Raw genomic sequence first — 23,938 nt, forward strand, 5'->3', positions numbered from 1 at the left:
GCCATGATACAAAATAAGCGAAGCCATCTGGTAGCGAAACGGAGTTCGCCGGGTTTGCTAGTAATGATCAAAATTAAAGAAAGTTAAAAAAAGGAAAAATTTAGAATCTGTCTTTGCTTGTTGAGTAGTCCTAAGTCAGTCTGATAAACAATAATATGTATATGTTATTTGGTCATCTGAATTTTGAAATTCTTTAAGCTACTATCTACTTACTGAACGACACTTGTCAAATGTGTGGTGAGGTGCGTATGTCAAATGTGCGTATCTATATTTTAGTAAACTGAGGCTTCTGTGCTACACAATATATGATTTCAAGACATGGTCATTAAATATTTTTACTAGACTTTATTTTTAACGACGAGCATGCATGAAAAGACTGATGACTGTTGATGAAGCGAAAGAGGTATGTAAGATTTGTAGCAGTTGGCGTTTCATTGTCTCTGCCTACCTCTATGGGAAATAGGCGTGTGGTTATGTATATTATGTATGTTTGTATTTATTTGTATATGCACACACGACACAGGAGGCAAGAGTACTAGGTATAGAATAAAGAAAAACAATTGTAAATAAAAGATATTGTAATTATAGTTTCTGGGGAGGGTCCAAATCTTTCGTGTCATTCTTTTTGGGCTTCACTGGATGCTGGTCGAAGTCATCGTCCAAGTGAACTACTAAACACTGACAGCATTTCAAACCTGAAATCAAGCCATAAAAACTGTTACCTACGTTACTAAAAGACATTTTTTTTATTATTATATCGTCATGCTTTTTATTCCCGAAGGGTTGTGCAGAGGTGCACACTACTGACTGACTTAGTTTTTTGGCAAAATGGAAGATTTTTTTTTTACTAATAACTTTTCTGTATTTATACCATTAAAACGGTATCTAGTACTTCTAGATACCATTCTATGTAGTGATCTTTTAGCCTACGATAATACGAGAGTGTACCATAAATTCTTTATCAATATCACCTCCCGAAGACTTCCAAATTTGAGGGGATAAATCATCTAATCTTCTCTTGCCTTGGGCGAGGCTAGAGAGAGTGAGTTCTGAGAGAATTCTTACTGAGTAAAAACTATCCCGTTCCTACTCCTGCTTTTCAAACCGGAGCCACGGAAAACTAGCTAGGTTGTCCGCAGCTCTGGATTAGATGTCAGCTCTACTGGGTCCTATCTGTGGTGGCGAACCTATCTGTTATTAGTCTCTACACTTTGCTAATTAAGTTCTTACCTTTGATACAAAGCGGGAGGCAAGACAAGCACGGTAGAAATATAGAAGGGAAGCAACATAAACGTGGCGCGCAAATACAGAAACACATGTAAACACCAGCCCATCGACCGAGGACAGATCACTCCATCCATTGGCAGTGCAGTCACCAGCATTTCTCCTTAAATTTCGTATAACTTTGTCCAACTGATTTCGCCATAGTGTTTCTTTGCGATGATGTTGCGATGTGACTTGTGGTGTCAAATTTGACAATGACGTTGATGGCTGTGACAGTGAGGAGGTTGGTTAAATCCTTCTGTGTTTGTAACTTTTTTAATCTTCCTATTACTTACTACTACTGCTACTTTGGTCACCTGCATAGATATGGAGAGTGGATAGGTGACAAGTCAAAGCCAATCGTGAATGCTATCACAAAGAGCTGATTACTTAGGGTTACAGCAATGAAGATCATCTAGCAGGAAGACAAGAATCTTTTAGAGCTACAAGAAATAACACTGTAGTAGTTGCAAAAACAGGAGCTTCAATAGAATTTTACATCTTGAGTTATTTCTGGGCATCGAACTTTTTATTCTTTCTAACCATCATTCAAAAATAACCACAACAAAAATAAACTTCCACAAAATATTTTCAAAGGAAGTAAAAAACAAAACCAACAAAAAGAATTGGATCATTATTATACGTTTCCTAGAACTTTAGAAAGCAATAAATGTATGAGAATGATGAAATTTCTGCACCTTCCTACAACAACAATTCTCAACAACAAAACAACAATTCCTACAACTTTTACGCCACAATAACTATTGTTGCAAATGGCTAATTCTATCGATACGTACCATATTTTAAACTAAAAGAAAAATAATAATTTAAGTAAAGGAAAAATCCTTGGACACTTTCAGAAAAGGCCCAAAAAGCATGATCTCCATAATTTTAAGTCCAACATTCCCCATCCATTATTCCAAACCCATCAAAGTTCATTAATATTCCAAAATATTGTTCTAAACACTGAGTTTGCTGTGTCAAAAATGATAAATCATTGTGATCTCCCACTCTAAGGTCTTCATAAGTTATTAATACAACGCGGATGGCTCCAAACTTAATACAAAGTGAATTTTACAAAGTTCCGAGTGTACAGGATGAAACTATGGATCTTGCAATACTGTGTACTTTGTACAGGATGGTTTGGAAGTCAAGTTTGGAATTTTTAATTGGTTTGTAGATTAAGATAAATAAGAGCATTTTTTTCAATGTCCAACTGGTAGATTAGAAATGTATTTTCTTTAAATCATTTGAAATGCATTTTGTTTTATTTTCTTTCTAACAAAATTAAATACTTTCGTCGATTCACTAATTTGAAATGTGTGAATCGTATGAAATGAGTGTGTTTGAATCGTGTGAATTGAAATTCGAAATCGTGGCTATTTACTACATTGTATGGGGTAACGTGACGTAACGGCCTCCCACTTCTATATTTATCTCCGTGTTATTTAAGTCGTAATCTTAACAAATTAAAAAAAAATGTATCTAATATTTTTTTAAACATCCCAATTTAACAAATCCATATTTAAAAACAACCTGTATACAGATATTAGTTTCGAAAATTTTCCGCGAATGTTTTTGTTTGTGAAGTTTGTTGCGAAATGTTTGTTTACAAAGTTGGTGTCGGTTAATTTAATAATAGCTTTTAATTTCGTACAGTTGTACACGGCTTAAGGTAAGAATAAGGTTCGCTTTCTTTTTTTATTTCTTAGGTTTTATATGTAATGGTTATAAATAGACAATGCTACAGAAATTATCAGCCATATGTTACAGCCCAGCCATGCTACCGACCGATTTGAATGGCCCATTGGGGAAGCCTTTGTTTAGCCACGTGTAGTGTAAGTGTGGGAGAGCCATGCTTCGACACGAATAGGCCTACTAAACTGGAGTAATACGACGGCCTCACAGAACAGCACTACAAGTGCGTTGCCGGCCTCGGCGAGGCGCCTCTGGTGTTTCGGGTATCCATAGGCGGCGACGATTGCTTACCATCAGATGATCCGTCTGCTCGTTTTCCGACTTATACCAATGTGAATTGATTAGCTGCAAGTTCTTTAGTCTTTAGGCTCACACTCTGAACGAAAACAACAGGTTCAAACTAGCTATTTTATGCAAATCTTTCTTCCTCTACAGAGAATAACAATCTAAGTTACTTTTAAGTTTTTAACTTACGCTAACCGAAGAACTTAGGTAAAATTCCATACCAATCTTTACGCTTAACTTGAGAGCATAACTTAAGCAGTTAAACCATACTTTAACTTAAACTTAACTTAGAATAACTTAGAATATGATATACAGTAACAAACAGTAACGGTTTAACTAGGATTAACGATACTTGTTATAATTCTCGATCTAACTTAACTTAAGTTAGAGTCAGTCCAAGTTATGATAACTTACTTGCTAGATATTCTGACGTTTTAGCGATAGTTGTAGTAGTAGTAGTTAAGTTAGATGTTGTCCCTGTACTTATATGCTTAGCTTATATTACTTAGGAATAGAGCATACAAATTTTTCTTTTTTAAACTTTGCCCCACAATTGTATATTTTAAGGAAGAAAATAGGGTAGAACAAGAGTAGAGTGCATTTGAGAAATACATTTACAGACTCTCACTGGCGCACTCAGAGAGATTTAATGATTACTTAAACTATTATCCTTAGTAACGAGTTTTGTATTGTATAAATAAATCTATAGAAAAAGCTAAGTAATCATTAAATCTATCTGTGTACAGCGGTTAACTGCAATCTTCTATATATATCTGTCAAGTGTGGGGTTATGGTGAATTGACCTTATGAAGAGAAGACTAATAGTCCAGCACTGGATTGTCCAGTAAAAATTTTGTCATATGAAAATTTAATTTGAGCACCTACACAAACATATTGATTGTTTGGGTTACAATCTCAAGAAGGGCCACGCAGGTAGAATTTCTCAAAATATCAATGACACAACTTCGAGACAAAAAGATACCCCACATCCAAATTTCTAAAAATATCAAACACGAGACACCCAAACAAATCAGAAACCCAAAAAAGAACAAATCACATACTGAATGCAAAAATAATACCTTTTTATATATTTACATATCAGCTGACTCGGCAAACGTTGTTTTGCCTTATAAATTATTTGAGTGGTGATGAAAGAGTAAAAAATAGGGTTCCATAGTATTTTTGTAGTCTTTGACTGACAATAGAATACTGTTGAAGGCAAATCTTCCGCTAACGTCGGTCGCCGGTGACCACCATGGCGTTCAATGTGTTAAAGCCACTCATAAAAATATTAAAACAAAATAATCTTCAAAAAATAATTAAGGGTGAACAACCCTTATCACTTACTGGTAAGGAAAATATATAGTAGCCGATTCTCAGACCTACTACGCATATTAAATTTGGTAAAAATTGGTAAAGACGTTTCGGAGGAGTACGGTAACTAACATTGTGACATAGAAATTTCATATAATATTAGATTAGTACATACGCAATATAAACCATACAATACTCGTGCAAAACCTGCTTAAACTTGGGTATCCATAAGTCATACACACACACACATACACACACGCACGCACACACACGAACACACGTACACAAAGTTCGTCCGACCGAACTTGTTGGAAGTTGAGAAAACTTCATTAGCCCTAGTTGGGCCGAACATAAATTTGGAATCGTATTTTCAATTATGTTGTGTGTGAGTTAACGGGACATTTCCCAGGGGTCGCACGTTCACTTCTCGGGCTACACACTGGTATTGCGGATGGATAGTATATTAATATTATTTCTAGGTATTAGTAGCTAAATAATTGGATTATTTATATAATTAACTATTAAGACCCAATTACCCTCCTTCCCAATCTTCCCTAACAACCCTAAAATTTCTAAGCTCCGAAAGGCCGGCAACGCACTTGTAACGCCTCTGGTGTTTCGGGTATCCATTGGCTGCGGTGATTGCTTACTATTAGGTGATCCGTCTGCTCATTTACCGGCCATAGAACAATATCTCTTCAATGAGGCCCAATTAACTCTTTCCCAATCCCCGATTCCCCAACAACCCTTAAATTCCTAACCCCCTAAAGGCCGGCAAAGCACTTATAACGCCTCTGGTATTTCGGGTGTCCATGGGTGGTGACAGTTGTCTACCATCAGGTGATCTGTCTGCTCGTTAACCGGCTAATAAAGATTTGAAAAAAACTTTCGTACGTTGAGGTTTCTCAAATAAGTAGTCTACCAGACGGACACTAAAATAAAAATAGTCATCTACTAACTATGCCTTACTATCCTATTATACTAACTATTGCTTTTATTTACGACCTTCAAACATTCAAGAAAAGAGCATACTCCTTTTTAAAAAGGCCGGCAACGCACCTGTGTATCCTCTGGTGTTGCGGGTGTCCATGGGCGGCGCTGATCGCTTACCATCAGGTGACTCGTTTGCCTCCTATTCCATAAAAACAAATATTACTTACGTCATCTTTGTTGCCTCTCCTTGAGGTCCGTATGTCCAATGAGACCTCACAAAGTGTTCCTCAACAATCAAGCTGGCCCCCGTTTCGACAAGTCAGATGCAATGTATTTAGATGTATCTAGTACCTAGATTATCTAGGTATTACGAGCACCTAAGTTTGTTGGCATGTATGTTTGTAAATTGTAAGACTAGTGATTTGTTCGCAGTTTGTATTTACAACTAAGACTTTCTTCTACCTCATAGGTGTATTTTTAAACATTTTTTTTCAGTCTTGATTCTGGATGCGTATCCGAACTCCATGCCGTAGTTTGTGGATAAGACAAAGTACTTATCTGAGCGGGAATCGAACCCTTACCATGTTGCAAAATAGTGTGACAACTGTTTTTAACAAAACCAAAACCTTGTCCCACACTAAGATTTTCTCCTGTGTTGTAAGTGTGTTTATAAACATACAAGTTCACATACACATGACACCCAGACTCACGACAACAATCTGTAGATGTCACAAAGAGATGTCCCGAGCGGGAATCGAACCCGCGACACGTAACGTTGCACGGCAACCAGTTGCTTAGCCACCACGCCAACCGTGCACTCAGTTATATTATGTTATATTACCTATACATATATGTATGTACATCTAGTTTAGTTACTGGGCTACTATACTATACTGTTCTTTTTTCAGTTTTTCGAAAATTTCTCAGTGGTAGCACGGAGTCTGGAAATGTGCCCGGTATATGGCAATAGGCTCACCACCTATTACATGGGACTTACAAAATTTTAAAATGTGGGTGTACATTGGCATTATGTGCCATAACGTGCACCTCTGCCTACCCCTTCGGGGATTAAAGGCGTGTAATAGTATAGTATAGTAGTATCTAGTTTAGCTATAAAAGCACTAGCTACTTATACATATAAATAGCACAGTCGGGCGTTGAATCCCGTCCCAGCGGGGTGCTACCGATACTTTCATCGGAGACTGTTCACAAACTCTTAAGAATTTGTTCGACCATATCAGTTTAGTTTTGTTCACACTTTTATATATAAGGAACAATTTAGTTTATACTGGAATTGTTGTAGGAAAAATATAGTTTATGGGGTATTCAGTTTCCTGATTATAATCATGTGATAATTGAGACAATTAGACATACAGACATACAGACAATCCATAAAAGAAAATAAGCTCCGTAACTATTAATTTAGGAGTAATAACATAATATAATTCAGTCAAATCCATTAGATAATAAAAATATGTTATTACAGAACACTCTACGGGAATCGAACCCGCGATATTAAGGAAACTAAACAACATGTGTAATAAAATTTTATTCTGGGTGTTTTTATATCTTTATTTATTGTGAGGTTTATGATTATTAAATAACAATATAAGCGCCATCGTAGCTCGTACATAGAGATACATACTTACATCCTTAACTATACTGAGACACCTTGTATGCTATGTTCTGGGAGGTATAATAATTTATGAAGGAATAAAACAAATAAGTAAAGATTAAAATTTGTATATTGGTACTTCGTATATTTTTTCATTTACATTTTGAGTCGATAAGAATTAATAGTTAATCGTATAGTCTTAGACGATTTTAATAATTATAATTATATTTTTTATATAAAGAACTATATAAACGTAACGCGTTCCGAATTTTTTATTTTTTCATATATTAAAAATTAAAATATTTAACAAATACTATATAGATTATTATGCTACAAGTATAAATAGTTTTTTATTAATTTAGAACATTTTTTATTGAACAAGTTACTAAATACACAGGATAGCCACCTATAAGTTATTTAATTTTTAAAAACATTCTAAATATTTTCACTAAATAAGTAGTAATGGCGTAATTTTTATTTTTTTTACAAGATTTAAGACTGTACAAAAACCTGTATGTATTTTGAAAAACTTTTTACTCACTTAAATAATAATTTTTCACAATAATTCACTCATTAAAATTAAATCACTAAATTATTGCATTAATAATAGTATAATTTATATATTATTCACGCAACATTTCCGAAAAAGTGTTGTGTGAAGAATGTTTTAAGGTCTAAAATCGTATGACACGACTTTAAAAATAGAACCTACACAAACAGCAAGGGCTCGGTGCTAGATTGTGGGGTTCTAGATTGTTTTGAAAAAATGTTACTCCGTAATTTTACTCTCTCACATAATCTTACATTTTTTTACTCAGTAAAATAAAAATAAAGTTTTTTTACACAAAGTAAGGAAAGGCATATCTACTATTATTTGATAATCACACACACTTTGGAAGACTATATGAAATATTTTTAAAATAGTGAAAAATTATAACAAGAAAAGAAAACTACGTTCTCTATTGCTTTTGAATTCAGTACGTAATTAATATCTAATAATTATTTAATTTAATTTATATTAAAATACTAATTATTCACTATTTCGGCAATGGTGTTGTAATGTTATTATTTTTACTTAAACATATAATACTTAGTATTAAAGTATTAAGTCCTAAGATCCAAGAAACTAGTCTACACCAATTTAGAATTAAGTTGTCGTTGTTGTTCATTAATAATTATTTTACAAGATATATTGGAAATAATTATTGAGGAGATATTTACAATTTGTATTTAGGTTTGGAAAAAGATTTTTTTTTATTAAAAACTATCATCAGTCGTAGGTATAGTTGATAGGTAAAATGGTTAACAAAAATAATGGAGAGTCCGAAAAAACTAAAAGTCAATTTTGAAAATTTTAACTTAAACGGCCAGAGTTTAGTTTTAAAAACGTATTCTGTGTATAGAAAAATTCTAAACTTTACTAAAATGTACATAACCCTTACAAGCTAAGTGGAAACAATTTTATACAAGGTTAAAATTTAATGGATAAAATTGTTTTACTATATTCATAAGATTAGAAAAATTTACAGGAAGTATTTGGTGTTCTTTTTGGTATATTATAATTAATATAACCTAATATATAACTAGGTATCAGTACATATCTATATATAAGTACATATTTACATGAAAAACTTAAAACGATAAACTATATTAAAGCGGCCAGCGCTGTTTAAAAAACATTTAAAATTATGATTTACAAATATCCACCAAATATTTGGTTGAATAAAATCCTTTGACGCAAGGAAAATTAAACTAAGTGTATTTATTTACATTAATATTTCAAATAAGTGCATTTTATTGTTGTGTAGTGCTTGTCGATAGGCACAGAGGCACAGTCATTTTTTTATTTTATTTTTAAAAATATATTTAACCTACAAAATACTGTTTATATTGTGAAAGAATTTATATAACCTGCAAAATAATTTATACATTAAAATAAATAATTGTTTAATTAATTTTATATAAATTATGTTATAATTAATTGTCTTTTTTAAATGTTATATAATTATTGTATTTTAAACATAAAACCTTTATAAAATTACTTTCACAAAATATTCAGTCACATTTTAACACCGCATCTTTACAATGATTGCTTTATTTTATTGTTTTAGTAATTAGTAATTGTGATTGAAATAGTTTTAAATGAATATTTGTTTTAATGTGTTTTATACTTTTATGAGAAATTATACATAAACATTTATACATTGTAATAATTATGAAATAAAACAAAATACACACTTAAAATTAATAACAGAAGATAGTGTAGTTCGATTTTTATCAACAATATTATAATTTTCTAAAATAATAACAATGTTATTTTATTTAAACTATTTTCCATAAAATATTTCAACAAAATTCAACAGTTTTTTAATGGAACATTTCTTATAAAATATGATAATAATTTAAATAAATCATTTTAAATGTTATATATTTTATATGGTGAATGTTAGAATTTATAATTATAGCAACTAATTATATGAAAACTACGGATAGGTAATTCACTATTTTGTACGTATTTAAGCGTATGGGTAAGTCTTCAAGGGATGTTTAAAGAAAATATATAAATATGTAAGAAAATGTTAATTAGACGCTATTATAATGATTTTTCTAGCAAGTTTACAGTACCTAAGACCCAAATCCAATGTGGCGTATTTTTATTATATTATTTAGCAGATTTTTTGCATTAATTTTTTGATTTAAGCAATGTTTTTTGCCAATTAAAGTATAGATGTATTGAAATCGAATAGTATTTTTGCAAATTGAAATAAAATTTCAATAATAATTATAGTATGTAACTATAGTAACATAGTTTTCCAGTAATGATTAGTTAAATTGCTATTTCATTACGTGCAATTAAGTATACATTTGGTAAATAGTTGAAATTATTGGTTGGACAAGTAGAAACCTAAAAATCTTCGTGAATCAGGTCCTAAATTAATTATTATGTTTTTCGGTTCACTCACATCATTACTTAACATGATCTCAACTAGTTTCCAGCCATGCTGGAGTCTCATATTCATGAGCAGAATTCCGCGATACACAACACAGCGACTGTAGCATGGCTTGAAGCTAGTCGAGTTTCTCGTCAAATATTTACACGACGAATCCGAAAGACGTAATAATTAATTTAGTATATCTCACAAAAGGTCCAAAATTATTGTTTATTTGTTGTGTTTTTAGAATTATTCATTAAATTATTTGCAAAATACAATATATTTATATTTAATTCATCTTTTATATGTTTGTTAAGATTAGACTTAATACGCCACAATGAAGTTGGGTACGAACTCAGCTAATGCTAATTTTTACGAAATCTGATGACATTAAAGCTATGTAATTCCTTTATTGTACTTTTAAAGGAATAATTATTATGATTAGTATGTATAATTTTTCAAATCCATTAGTGTTTTTGCAGTTTCTCCGTATTTTATATATTAATTCTATAATTCAGCTACGAATATTAAAAAAATCTACGAAATGAATTACTTTATAGTAGTTATGTACTTTTTATAATTTACAATTCCATTTTTTATTCTTTAAAATAAAATGTACATTAGTATCCTGATATTTTCTATTATAATTAATTTTACTTATTCTATGTATTTGTAAACAGTTTTAGGGTTGGCACTATTAGTGTTTTGTTTAAAAATAATTATTCCATTAAAATAATTTATTGTTTAACTGTTTCTAGCCGTATCTGATATAATTAAAATATATATTATTAAATAGCTATATTTTTGTATGAAATGACAATAGGATTTCTATAAATAGCTTAAAAATCTGACAAGCTGATCTAGACATTATGATACGATAAATATGATCTATTTTTATTTATATGTAAGCGTAATTTTATGTCACTTCGGTTCTATTGACTGTTGTCCCAATTATCCGCTTGACCGATATTATACAAATGTAGAAAATACAATACAATATCCATTATAAATACAACGTAATTATTTTAAATCAATTATAAATAATTATACAAAAATTTAGTCTCGACATTATTTATAATTAGTTGGTTAAATAATTGTTTAATAAAATTATATTTGTATTTAATGATGATGATTGAAATAATATCAGTCAGAGTGTATAATTATATTCGCCTTGTATCACTGAACCGCTTCCACCATTTAATTATAACTATTGAGTGTCCATTTCAACGTACATTGTAAAGATTCGGTGCTGCCCTCTGCTGAGCCATCATGATCCTGTTGGCTACGCAGCGGTAACAGCACACGTAGGCTAAACATCACTTAAACAGTATTCTTCTAAACGCTCTTCTAAAATCCTTGTTGAAGATGGTGTAGATCACAGGATTTAGCACAGAGTTCATATATCCTAGCCAGAAGGCTATCGCGAACGCGCTCGAAGGTATCACACAGTTTCTGCAAGCTGCTTTAAGTATATACAAGAAGAAGAATGGCAGCCAACAAGCTATGAAGCTGCCCATTATTAACCCTAAAATTAAAGTAGCTCTCTTCTCTTTTTTTCTCGCTAATCTCTTCTTTTCTCTCTCTGGATCTCTAGGTTTGTGTGGTTTTGGTAACGCTGGTTCTAATTCTGATTTGCTTGGCTGAGATTTTTCTTGTCTTCTGTCTGTTTTTTTGAAGATTCTGAGTTTTAGAGGTTTGACGCCTCCACAGCGGCTCACTACTCCTGAGTCTGATGATGACGGTTCCATCTCGGAGACCATGTCAGCATCTATCGCGACGCTGGGTGCTCTGCCCCTCGTCTGCTGCAGCTGAAGCTCGCCGTTCACTGAGAGCGTTGAACTCCTCAGTGGACAGGAAGCCAGTGGATTTTTTTGTACTTGTGCTGATGTGACAACCTGAGGAGGGAAAGGTTGATTAGTTTTGTAGATTACAGAATTAAAGTCTCTGAAAATGGAGCTGGCATACACAAATAAAGTAAAGGTTTTGTTTTTTTCTTAACTTTGCCCCACTTAAGGATTTTCTCCTGTGTCGTGGGTGCGTTTACAAACATACAATTTCACACTCAGACCCGAAAAAACAATCTGTGCATCACCCAAAGAGTTGTTCCATGCGGGAATCGAACCCACGACACGTTGAAAAGCAACCTGTTGCCCAGCCACCGCGCTAACTGTGCTGTCAAAGGTGTTATATTATTTAGTTAATTAGGTCGTTATTGGTGTGATAGAAGACTATACATTTTCATTATAAGCCAAACTTGCCTTTGAACTCATAAAAAACCAAAAATGCTAATCTAATGTGCATTTAGGCTCAGTTGTTCCCAATCTTCAACGCCTTGACAACTAACTGGCAATAGCCAAACTTGGATTTGAAATCTAAAGAACAAAAAAGTGCTAATGTTATTCTTTGACTTTAAACAGAAACTCCACCTGTTTATCTAATCATTGACTTGTCCACAAACAATTAACTGGAGAATTGACTGAAAGTCAACCGAAGTTAGGATTGATCTTAGTTCGAAGACTTGTTAACTTTAACTTGGCTAAGTTAAAGCCACAGATCACAGTTAGGTTAGGTTCTAAGTGATGGACTAGAATTTACTTGACCTAGGGTCTGCTTGTTAGGTATTGATGGATTTTCGTTTGTTTAGTCGCAGTTTGTGGTCAGTTCTTGTGTTTGATGAGAGATGAGATTTGAAGTTTGTTTTATTTTTTAGTATATTAATGTTTTTTGAAATGAGATTATTTTAGATGTGAGATGAGACTGAAATGTATTTGAAGATTTTTGTTATATTGTTTCTTATGTTAATATGAATTTATTTGAAAATGTTGGTTGCATAATACATGCAAAAAACGTCAATTCCGAACCCAACCCTTCTTTTCAATTTTTGTTTTCGAAACCCACAAAGTGTTCTAAAGCCTTTTACATATAAATTATTACAACAACTTCTATTTATTTTTCTGTCTGGTCAAGTTTTAAGATAAAAATCTTATCATAATATAATCTGAGGTCATTGAGGAGGATGGTTGTGGTCAGTGGCCCATTTGTGCCAAATCTTAGCGTACCTTGAGCGTATCTTTCCGTTCGTCGGGCGGTGGAGGTATGGTGTCCCCAGCCTCGCTCGTCGATATGTCTGACGCGAGCTCGCACGTCACTGTAGGTATCTGCACTTGTGGTGTTTCTATTGTTGATATTTGGCTTTCGCTGGAAAATAATAACAATATGTTATTGTTTATATAATATATAATATAATAAATATTATAAAGCTGAAGAGTTTGTTTGTTTGTTTGTTTGTTTGAACGCGCTAATCTCCAGAACTACTGGTCCGATTTGAATAATTCTTTTTGTGTTGAATAGCGCATTTATCGAGGAAGACTATAGGCTATAAAACATCACGCTATAACCAATGGGAGCCAAGCAGGGCGGGTGAAACCGCGCGGAAGCAGCTAGTTGTTTATATGACTCATCATAGTCGGCAATACAGAGGGCAAACGATCACGAGGCCGATCACCAACGCGATGCACAGCAGACCAGATCAAGATATCGTCTACCGTCGGGTTCCACCAACTCGTTCACGATGCGATGGACAGAAATTGTTGGAGACAAATAATTCGCTCCAAATGCGAATCCAAGGATGACCACGATCCTCAGTCATGAGGGGCCGACTACGGAGAGAGATGGTTTATATAGGGTGGTGGTTTATATAGAGTCATTTAGTTTTAGGAAGGGGTAAATTTAACCCGTAGTATGTCGGGAACGTAGGTGTACGCGAGACACAAAGTGTTTTCTATTGTGTCTCATATACCGATAGACAAGAGGTTAATGTCTCATTAAACAGAAATTTTGGTAAAAAAACTCAATTATTTATATTGAGTTTTAATTATTAAATACAAAATTATTTATAATTGTTACTCTTGAAGTTATAATAAATTAATTTGTTTACACAAACAAGCAAAGACATTCGATGAAGAATCTCAAAAACAAGACAAAAAAAAAATCTAAATGTAAGGAATATTTAGAGGTGGAATGTAGAAAATCCTGCATTCCTTATCTATTATAACGAAATTATAAAGAGTATTTTATAAGAAAATTAAGTTTGATAAATAAATTTAAGGTCTTAATTGTTGGGAACGTTGTATAGAGGTCCTTATTTAAGACTATAGATGGTTTCACAACAAAATAAAAACAAACAAAATTGTTTTCTTATTTGAAAACAATTTTGTTTTCAAATAAGAAAACATTTAAAAATTTTGTTTTCAAATCAACAAACGAGTCTCCGGAAACTAGTCTAATAATTACATTTACAACTAAAATCACAAACTTTCGTGAGACACACTAAATTGGTTATTATCTTATCGGCTTACTCAGTAGCAGCGCGACAATCGCCGCGCCATGTATCGCGGTATGCTGCTCACGAATATGAGCCTCTAGAATGGCTTGAAACTAGTCAGTTCCTCATCAAACAATTACATGAATAAGCCAATAACATAATAATTAAGACACTCAGTCACAATTATTATTATTAAAAGGATTGATTGTGAAGGCAGAAATACACTACCGTGGCGTGTCGTCACCAGAAGTATACATATACCATAGATTTTTTTAGAAAGAAAGAAAGAAAGAAAGAAAATAAACTTATTTGGCAATGACCCCAAAACACACAACATAACAAAAAATGAAATAAAAAAAAGAACCAATTGCAGTACATGCATAACAAAAAAGAAATAAAATTCAAAAACCAAAACAAAAAACAAGTTTACATCATATGTCCCACGGATGCACCAAATAGCTTATTACCAGCCAATACACCGCAACACGGTAACATATTTCTGCCTTTGTATTTACCCGTTATTATTGCTAAGATGGCCCGGAGGCATCGGGTGCGTGGAGGGCATGGGCCTCGTGCCCTTCGGAGGGTTACTGAAACTCGTCTGCTGCTCGTTCTATAAACAGAAACAGTTTTATTAATAAAATATTTGTCTTCTTATATTGTGTAAGATTAAATATTGGCTGCGGAAGGGTTTAAAAAGACCATTTTTCTCTCATAAAATCATCTGTTAAAAAACACCAGAGATGTGCTATGCTATGTTCTGTGGATGCGTTTGACTTCCACCAATCATATTAATTGGTACACATAGCTTAGTATTGGTGGAAACGGACTCAGTTAAGCTATGTTTTTGTTTTTTCCTCACACAGCTTAGTATCAAAAGAAACAGTTACATAGTTTTACAGTTTAACTATTACATCCTCGCAGCATTGCTACATAGCACATCGCTGGTGGAAAATCACTCTTATAATAATTCAACTTTCTCAAATATGCCTCATAAAATTATGTTTTGTATGATATTCAATTGCTGTCGGTTAAATAGTCTTTTGAACTCCTTTAAGTACCGACAGAATATTATAAATTTTTTATTTGCATCGTCACCCCTTAAGAGTAGGCAGAGGTGCAAATTACAGCACGTAATACCGCTATACAATCTACAGTCACTTTTCACCATTTGTGTTATAAGTCCCATGTAATAGAGGGTGAGATAAATTTTATTAATTTGCTGGTATTTCAAAGTAAACCAATTTATGGTTTAATTGGAATATGTGTGAAATGCTACGACCTTCAAACCTTCAAGAAAAGAGCATACTCCTTTTCAAAAGGCCGGCAACGCACCCGTGTCTCCTTTGGTGTTGCGGGTGTCCATGAGCGGCGCTGATCGCTTACCATCAGGTGACTCGTTTGCCTCTTATTCCATAAAAAAGCCTCGTCTTTAATGATGGTCTACTCACAGGTCGCGGTCTCGGATTCTTCCTGATGCCTCTCCTCGCGCGTGCCTTCGCGGCGAAGTATATTCGAATGTACACGAAGACCATGATGCAGGACGGTATGTAGAAGCTGCCCAGCGCCGAGTAGACCACGTAGCCAATGTCATCTGACACCTGGGGACGAAGAAATAATACGTTAAGAGGGGTCAATGTATATGGAGGTTCTTGCTCGTTCTTCTACATAGGAATCTACACTTTGGAACGAGCAAATAGCAATACCAAAGGACTGACCGACAGACAGATATTTTGGTTTTTTTTTAATATTGTAATATTTGTTTTGACGTTCGAAAATGCCTTCTCGGTCTATTTGAAATGAATAATTTTGATTTTGACTATGATGTTAGAATAGTGGGGGTAAATAAATGTTATATTTTGAGTGTAAAAACCGCAAAATTATTCTATTAAGTTATTATAATACTCAGAATAATTGCTTAGAATCATAACTAGGTTTGATTACCACAATCCACAATTTTATAATAATACTAGAGACCCGTCCCAGCTATATTATACATCATATAAAACTTCCTCTTAAATCACTCTATCTATTAAAAAAAAACCGCATCAAAATCCGTTGCGTAGTTTAAAGATTTAAGCATACAAAGGGAAATAGGGACAGGAAAAGCGACTTTGTTATATACTATGTAGTGATTCATATTCAATTCTATTTGAAACTTGACCTACTGGTAACCGCCACATCCGTAAATCTTCAGTTTCGAATTCAATCATTTGAAAAACAGACCCTTTAATTTTAAAACACCATCTATTTCAAGAAAAATCATCTCAAAGCACCACTTATCTTTTAAAACAAAAAGGAAATTTCTTAGATAACGTCGAAAGATAAGAATTACCTCATTATTGGAATGATAAGTTTGTGAAGGTCGCTTTAAATCGTTGAATGCAAGTGATCCGGAGCCGATAACTTTGAAACTCTTTAGGGAAGGACTTCAGGAAACGAATAAATGATTACCTCTCTCAGTTTTAGCTGAGTTTTATACTTTTATTACATTTCAATATGAAGGTAAATCTTTTTTAGATATATCTCATTTTTTGCGGTTTTGAATTGAGTTATCGCCAAATATAAAATTGTAACAAAACTGACGACATTTTTAGTATTAACAAGTTGACAACCCTTTTGCGTAACATAACATATTATTATAGTCCTCTCAATATTAGTTGGCTTTACGTTGAACGAAAACGAAACGAGAGAATTTTAGGCGCTCTGATTGGTGGGTTAATTGAGTCAACCAATCAGAGCGCCGAACGAAACACCACGCAAGCATTGTTTCACGTCGGTTTTCCGTGAGTCCGTAGTATCACTCCGGTCAAGCCTACCTATTCCTGCTGAAGCATGGCTCTACCACATTTATTTTCAATTAATCTTTGCATGTTGTTGCAATATCTTTGGTCAAGATGACTCGAATCTTACAAATAATTGTAAACAAACCATCAGCGTTTTACGTCCTCTCATTTCTGTTGCGTGTGATCACTTTTTCGCCTATTTAATGACCGTTCAGAGTGATAGTAAAATACTTGTAGTACCTACAGAAAAGTAGTATTTGGGTTAAATGCAGTCTTAACTTTGTGATTTGTTTATTAACATTTAACATGGATCTTGGGTTAGGCCCTTAGTATAGTCTGTTTTAACTATAATATTGTTTTATTATAACTTTCGTGAGACATACTAAATTAATTATTATGTTATCGCTTACTCACGTAACTGTTTGCCGAGAAACTCGACTTGTTTTATTCCAGTAGCAACGCGACTATCGCCGCGTCGTGTGTTGCGGAATGCTGCTCATGAATATGAGCATCTAGCATGGCCTGAAACTAGTCGAGTTCCACGTCAAACAGTTACGTGAGTAATCCGATAAAATCATAATACATTTTTCATGTTTTTCTTCAAATGCTTAAGCATCAAGCAAAATAAGATCTTTCTTTTGAATTAGGCAAAGTATGGTAATATTCTAAAACCTTCATTTAAAAACGAACCTTTTTCCTAATCCAATAAGCTCGCTTATAACTTGCACCGTAACATTGATACGTTGAAACATTCTATTCAGAGAAATTTAATCTGAGCCATTGTATGTTTTACAATGGCCATCAGAGATATTGGTTGAAATGTATTTTGTATGAGCCAGCGACGCCTGCCTGATTGGATATTGCGGGAGGTAATAAACGAGGAAGGTTTTATGTTTTTTAGGTTTTAGGAAAGTGAACAAAATGTATACTTATTGTAAGCTGTCAGGAATTTATTATAAAGTAATATTACAGAAGAAAATTTGACCGAACTAGTGTGTTACCGGGGCTCCGGTTCGAAGACCAGAAGTAGGAACGGGGTGGTTTTTAGTCAGTAAGAGTCTGATACTCTCTCTCACCTCATCCTAGGAAAAGTAATTAGATGATTTCCTCTATCAAAAACAAAAGCCAGATTCTACAGTAGATACAACCATGAAAACACCGGAACACTGAAATCCGACATGAATAACTGTTTTGGATATCGCAACGATGTAAATTAGAAGATATTATTAGAGGAGAAGAAAGAACTTCCATCAAATTTATGCAACTGGTCTGGTCACCGTGTTCATCCAACGACTTCTCCCGCCTTGTGAGAGGCGAGAGGGAATGTCAGACTCTTATTGACTAAAAACCACCCCGTTCCTTCTCCTGCTTTGTGCCGGAACCCCGGTAATCTTGTCCACAACTCCGGATTGGTCACGCACATTGATTTTCCCTTTTCCAAAATAACTTCAAGAAAGCAAAAATACACCTAGCGCAGCACCCCAAAAAGATTCCCATCCCAATACCATTTTTTCCTAATTTCCGAAGTCCCGCAAAATCTGTTAAATTTCACCTCAAAAAAAAAAATCAGTTTCATTATAATTATCACTTAATTCCATAACCTCTTTCTTCAATAGTACGACGTTTCACGCACCCGTGGCTCCGTACAGCGTTTATTTAAGCTTTTTTCCTTCCAAATAGGATATTACAAGGTCCATAATGATTTCATTATACGACCCAAAGACAAAGGTCATTTGTGGGAAGGAGTAGTTAGACGATAACTGTCTATGCAATGCAATATAAACTCAATGCTTTTAACAAAACGGTCTCTTTTCCAACTAAGATTTTGTGATTACATTTTGGTAAGAGTTTTTGGGGTTTGGCGTGTGTGTGAGCGGGGTGGTGTGTGTTGTTTTTATTTTTTATAATTGGTTTTAGTTCAATTGATAGTATTGTAATTGTTGAAATGTTATTCACATTATGGCTTATTAAAGGCTTGGCCCTCATAATTTTTTTTCCAAAAATTTATTCTTTTAGGTTCATGTTACTAGGAACAAGGAGCCTCGGAACATGTCTACTAAGACTCTACTCAGCAACCCTTACAGGTGTTGAGGGTGGCCATCGGGGTGGTTTTAGTGAGGTCAAAATCTCAACTCTTATATCCTCAAATAGCTAGACGCTTTAAGAAGCTTTCCCCCGTCATAAAAAAGTACAAGTTCCGATATATCATTATAAGCGGTTAAACAAGTCTTGGCTAAAAATGAAGATTCAATATCTATTTCACCCTTTTACTGTTACGAAGCCTTATAAAAAGTTTAAATAACCATAAAAAAGCCCAACTAACAAAAAAACACGCGAACTTAACTGTATTCACAACTACAGCAGAAACAAGAGAAAACTATCATCATTACACTTTAAGAAGAAAAACTCTCGCTAACATTGTACCACGATAGTTGTTACTACTTATGCAACGAACTACTCTCCGACAGTGTGTTGACAACCATTTCAAAATGGCCGCCGCGACACAACGAAATGGCGCGTAAACAATGTAAACTTTATAACAGGAAAAATGGCGACAACGAATATTATACTAACTTTTATTATTCCTTTAAGCAGTAATTTATATGAGAAATTATTAAGATGTAAATGTTACGTAGTGTAGTATGGGAAGTCGTAGTGCATTCAATCATCTGATGCATATTTCAATATTTTTAGAACATGTACTTACTCACAAAAAGAATAGTCAACGTACCATTAATAAACTAATTTATACGTTAACACATAAGTATTTACTATGTAAAAGTCGCTAAGTCGTTCATTTTACAAACGAACAAGTATACACACGAATGCATAAACTACGCTAATATGAGTTAGCGCAGTGTCAGATTTTGACCAAAGTGATCCCCGCGTTAATAATAGTTGCGTAATATAAATCGAGTGATTTCAAAAAGTACCTTTACTTATTTTATAAAATTTGTAACTTTCTTATTTTTGCATATTTCTTCTCAATTTTTTTATGACGTATGTAAACACACATTTTAAGCAACTTGGCATAAAAAAAGTTTTTTCCAAATTTCGAGTTAGCGTAGTATAAATTGCTGGTGTCGATGTGTTCACAACCATTTCAAAATGGCCGCCGCCACACAACGAAATGGCGCGTAAACAATGTAAACTTTATAACAGGAAAAATGGCGACAACGAATATTATACTAACTTTTATTATTCCTTTAAGCAGTAATTTATATGAGAAATTATTAAGATGTAAACTGTTTACTTGTTTAGAAAGTTTTTACCCCTCTTTTTACGCGAAGTTTCCCTTTTACCGCAGCCTGATCTTATAATGGTCGTCTCTGTTGAATGTGCTAAGCAGTATATTATTTTTGATGTTCCATTTATGACGTTTTTCATAAGAACTTGGTTAATAAAATGTTGTTTCTTGTGAAATTATGAATTGTGCTGATAAAAATAAACATTTTATTTGCCGAATTGAGAACAGTCGGTTAAAAATTACATCATGCGTATCATCAAGCCGAACAAAATAGTGACTAGATCAATGCATCTATTTTTAAAAACCGTAAAAACAACTGTACTCTATGCATAATGTGATTTTAAGTGTGAGAGAACCATGCTTCGGCACGAATTGGCTCGACCCTGGTGATACCACGGCCTCACAGAAAACTGACATGTTTCGGGTGTCTATAGGCGGCGGCGATCGCTTACCATCAGGTGATCCGTCTGTTCGTTTACCAGTTTATACCATAACAAAAAGACTAGGACACACGGCAATCCAAACAAAAAAATCCTTTTACACAAGTTTCCCGCTATCACTGAGACCACACCCAACAGTTTTCATTAGACCATCTTAGAACCGTAGCTAACTGTTATTCGTAAGAGGAGCGTTTCTTGCGGTAGGCTGGTTATTGACATCGAGTGCTTAGCTAGCTATATACTGCGGTTTTACTTGTGTTTTAGGGAGAAATTCCTTCCTACTTCGTTCAAGAGCTGTCGAAGTAGGTAATATTGATGAGATTTTCAATGTGAAGGTGTAAGTTTGTGTGTAAATAAAAATATGTTTGGGAAATATAAATGTGATATACCTATATATAAATATATATTATATATACCTATGTATATATGATATACCAATATCACATTTCTCGCCTATGGGTGCGATCTAGAAGCGAATGCGAAAACAAAAAACTGTCAAAATCTATTGACGTGGCCTACGTGATCAACCGCACATAGGATGCTGTAAGCAATCAATATTGGCTTGATTACACCGCATCGCGTTGAATTCGCGTGTCATCGCACCGCTTCGGGTTCTCTTCTAGATCGCTCACGGAAGACGTCGTTACTGTCTGTTTGTGGAATAAAAGTGTGATTCTTGGTTTTTAAGTTCGTTCTTAAGTTCTTCGGTTCTTAAGTTCTTTATTCTAGAATTCTTAACTGCTTCATTTTTATTGTTACTACAGTTCGGATTGTGATGAGATGACGCCCAGTAGGGGGGTATGCGTAGATGCCTGATCCGGAGCTGCGGACTACCTAGCGGGTTTACCGGGGCTCAGGCTCGAAAAGCAGGACTAGGAACGGGGTGGTTTTTAGTCAGTAAGAGTCTGATACTCCTTCTCGCCTTGCCCAAGGCGGGATAAGTTATGGCTTCTCCCTCAAAGGTCGGAATGTGATGTGTTTGTGAATGCACCCTCAAAACAGGGGAAAATTCTTGTGCAGGGTCATGTTTTTCGTATTTAGAGCTATGTTGTTTTTTTTAAACGTTGCCCCACATTAGGATTTTCTCCTGTGTCGTGGGTGCGTTTACAAACATACAATTTCTCATGCACATGACTGTGGATCACACAAAGAGTTGTTCCGTGCGGGAATCGAACCCGTGACACGTTGCACGGCAGCCAGTTGCCCAGCCACTGCGCCAACCGTGCAGTCAGTCGTTTAGCTTTACCTTCATGTGTTTACATAATGTATGTAATCGTTATACTCAATTTCATTTAGTAAGGCAAGCAGAACTGTAACTGCTCTATAACGGAACATTACATCTTATTAAGTGCAGCAATTTAAAAGAAATGTTACCGAATTACGTTTTATAGATATTATTGAATTAAATGTTATGCTGATTCTGGTTTTAACGGGCGCTGTTTTATTTCTTTATTGAATTGTCATTATCTTTATTTTACAGTAGTCTCTGCCTGCGGCTTCGCCCGCGTTTCTACGGGATAAAAAGTATTTTATCAGTTCATACCCTGTATATACCACATTTAATTCTGTTCATCAGTTTCAGTGTGATTGAAAGACAAACAATATTTAATTTTCGAGTGAAATTTTCAGGTGCAAACTGAATTATGCTTTGGTCGAACCCAAGATCTTTTATTTGTATTTTGTATTCTTTTAATGGCAACTTTGGCTACTTAAAGACCGGGTTGATTAATTTTTTAAGTGACACATCGGGTAGCAGCACTCTCTGATAAACTTGAGCGTTTTAAACTGCAATCTTAAACCCGTTTGGGAGATGTGGAGATTATGGTCTCTTACATGTCTAGAGAAATTCCATAGTCTGTCTGTTTATCTGAAGATGAGTCTTATAATTAACTTGTAGTTTCTCAACAACCTAAGTGTGACCAGAGTTATACATCGGCTTCACCGAAAACCGACGCGTAAATTCGCTTTGCGTTGCAGGTTTCGTTTGTGCGTGAGGTTACTGGAGGCCCAATTAGTCCCTTGTGCGATCTTTCAAATCCCCGATTGTTACCTGTAAATTCCTAACCCCCAAAAGGCCGGCAACGCATTTATAACGCCTCTGGTGTTTCAAGTGTCCATGGGCGACGGAGATTGCTTACCATCAGGTGATACAAAACCGCCAAAAATATACGGCAATAATAAAAACCCAATTGTATCAGGAATGCGATAACAATGCGGGGCGGACCTAGTATCTAATAAATAAAAATAAAACACCCACCGAGGAGGGTTAGCAAAAAAAAATACTTTATTAAACACAATCGCACTAAGGCAACGCAAAGGCCTTCTTTCTACGTTGAATAAAAACTCGGATCTTTTTCTACTAAGTGGTAGGGTAAGCAAAACAATCGCGGTTTTTTTTTCTTTTTTTTATCTTTTTTTTTCAGGGTTTTTCTTGCACTGAAATAACCGCTTGATCGGATAGTAGGTAAGCGGTTTCGTGGCTGTTATTTTTTATTTCTTTTTTGCTGTTGTAGAGCTAAAGGTTTGTTTTTAAAGTGATTAAATGGTTTCTCTGTCTATTTGTAGTTGCAGCCATTAATTAAATATGTAAGAGCTTGTGGTTTTCTCCTTTGCACAGCAAAATGTTTGCAACTTCATTACAAACGCATTGCTCTTAGAATTAAAATTCTTTGCACGTCTTTGTTGCAAGTTTAAGTGGATTAAAACTTTAAGTAGGTGGCGAAAGAGTTGGTTTTTGATGTTGTTTAAATAAGTGCATACGTATGTACTATGTAGGTCTCTTGGTGCCGTCTGCCTCGTTGGTTTCGGGTTCGATACCCGCCTTTTTTCGGTATTTCAAAATTTCTCAGTAATAGCACGGAGTCTGGAATTGTGCACAGTATATGCTAATAGGCTCACCTCACCATCTATTACATGTACTTATAACACGAATCAGTGAAAAGTGGGTGTACATTGTATTGCGGCTTTACGTGCCGTAATGTGCACCTCTGCTTACACCTTCGGGGATAAAAGGCGTGACGTATCTAGGTTTACATCTTGGTTATAAGATGTTAACCCGAAGAGGTAGGTATATGTATAGGTATAACGTAACACCAGTTAT

The 23,938-nt window shown here is 34.4% G+C and overlaps 1 protein-coding gene and 1 long non-coding RNA gene across 2 annotated transcripts in view; both read right to left on the reverse strand.

Moving 5' to 3' along the window:
• Positions 1-560: 560 nt before the first annotated feature.
• LOC118270673 (uncharacterized) lies at positions 561-1,606 on the reverse strand. Its single transcript, XR_004783243.2, has 2 exons — positions 1,231-1,606; positions 561-695 (listed from the first exon to the last, which is right to left on the reverse strand). It is a non-coding gene; the product is annotated as an uncharacterized LOC118270673 (long non-coding RNA).
• A 7,852-nt stretch (positions 1,607-9,458) lies between these two features.
• Positions 9,459-23,938, reverse strand: part of LOC118270235 (alpha-2Db adrenergic receptor) — a 432,810-nt gene continuing 418,330 nt past the window's right edge. The window contains exons 4-7 of the mRNA XM_035585689.2: positions 15,817-15,966; positions 14,881-14,978; positions 13,101-13,239; positions 9,459-11,936 (exon numbers count right to left, since the gene is read on the reverse strand). Of these exons, the coding sequence (XP_035441582.1) occupies positions 11,358-11,936; positions 13,101-13,239; positions 14,881-14,978; positions 15,817-15,966 (966 nt within the window). The 3' untranslated portion in view covers positions 9,459-11,357. The remainder of the gene's footprint in view (positions 11,937-13,100; positions 13,240-14,880; positions 14,979-15,816; positions 15,967-23,938) is intronic.

Source organism: Spodoptera frugiperda, chromosome 13 (genome assembly GCF_023101765.2).
Source record: "Spodoptera frugiperda isolate SF20-4 chromosome 13, AGI-APGP_CSIRO_Sfru_2.0, whole genome shotgun sequence".
In the NCBI taxonomy this organism is placed as follows: Eukaryota; Metazoa; Arthropoda; class Insecta; order Lepidoptera; family Noctuidae; genus Spodoptera; species Spodoptera frugiperda.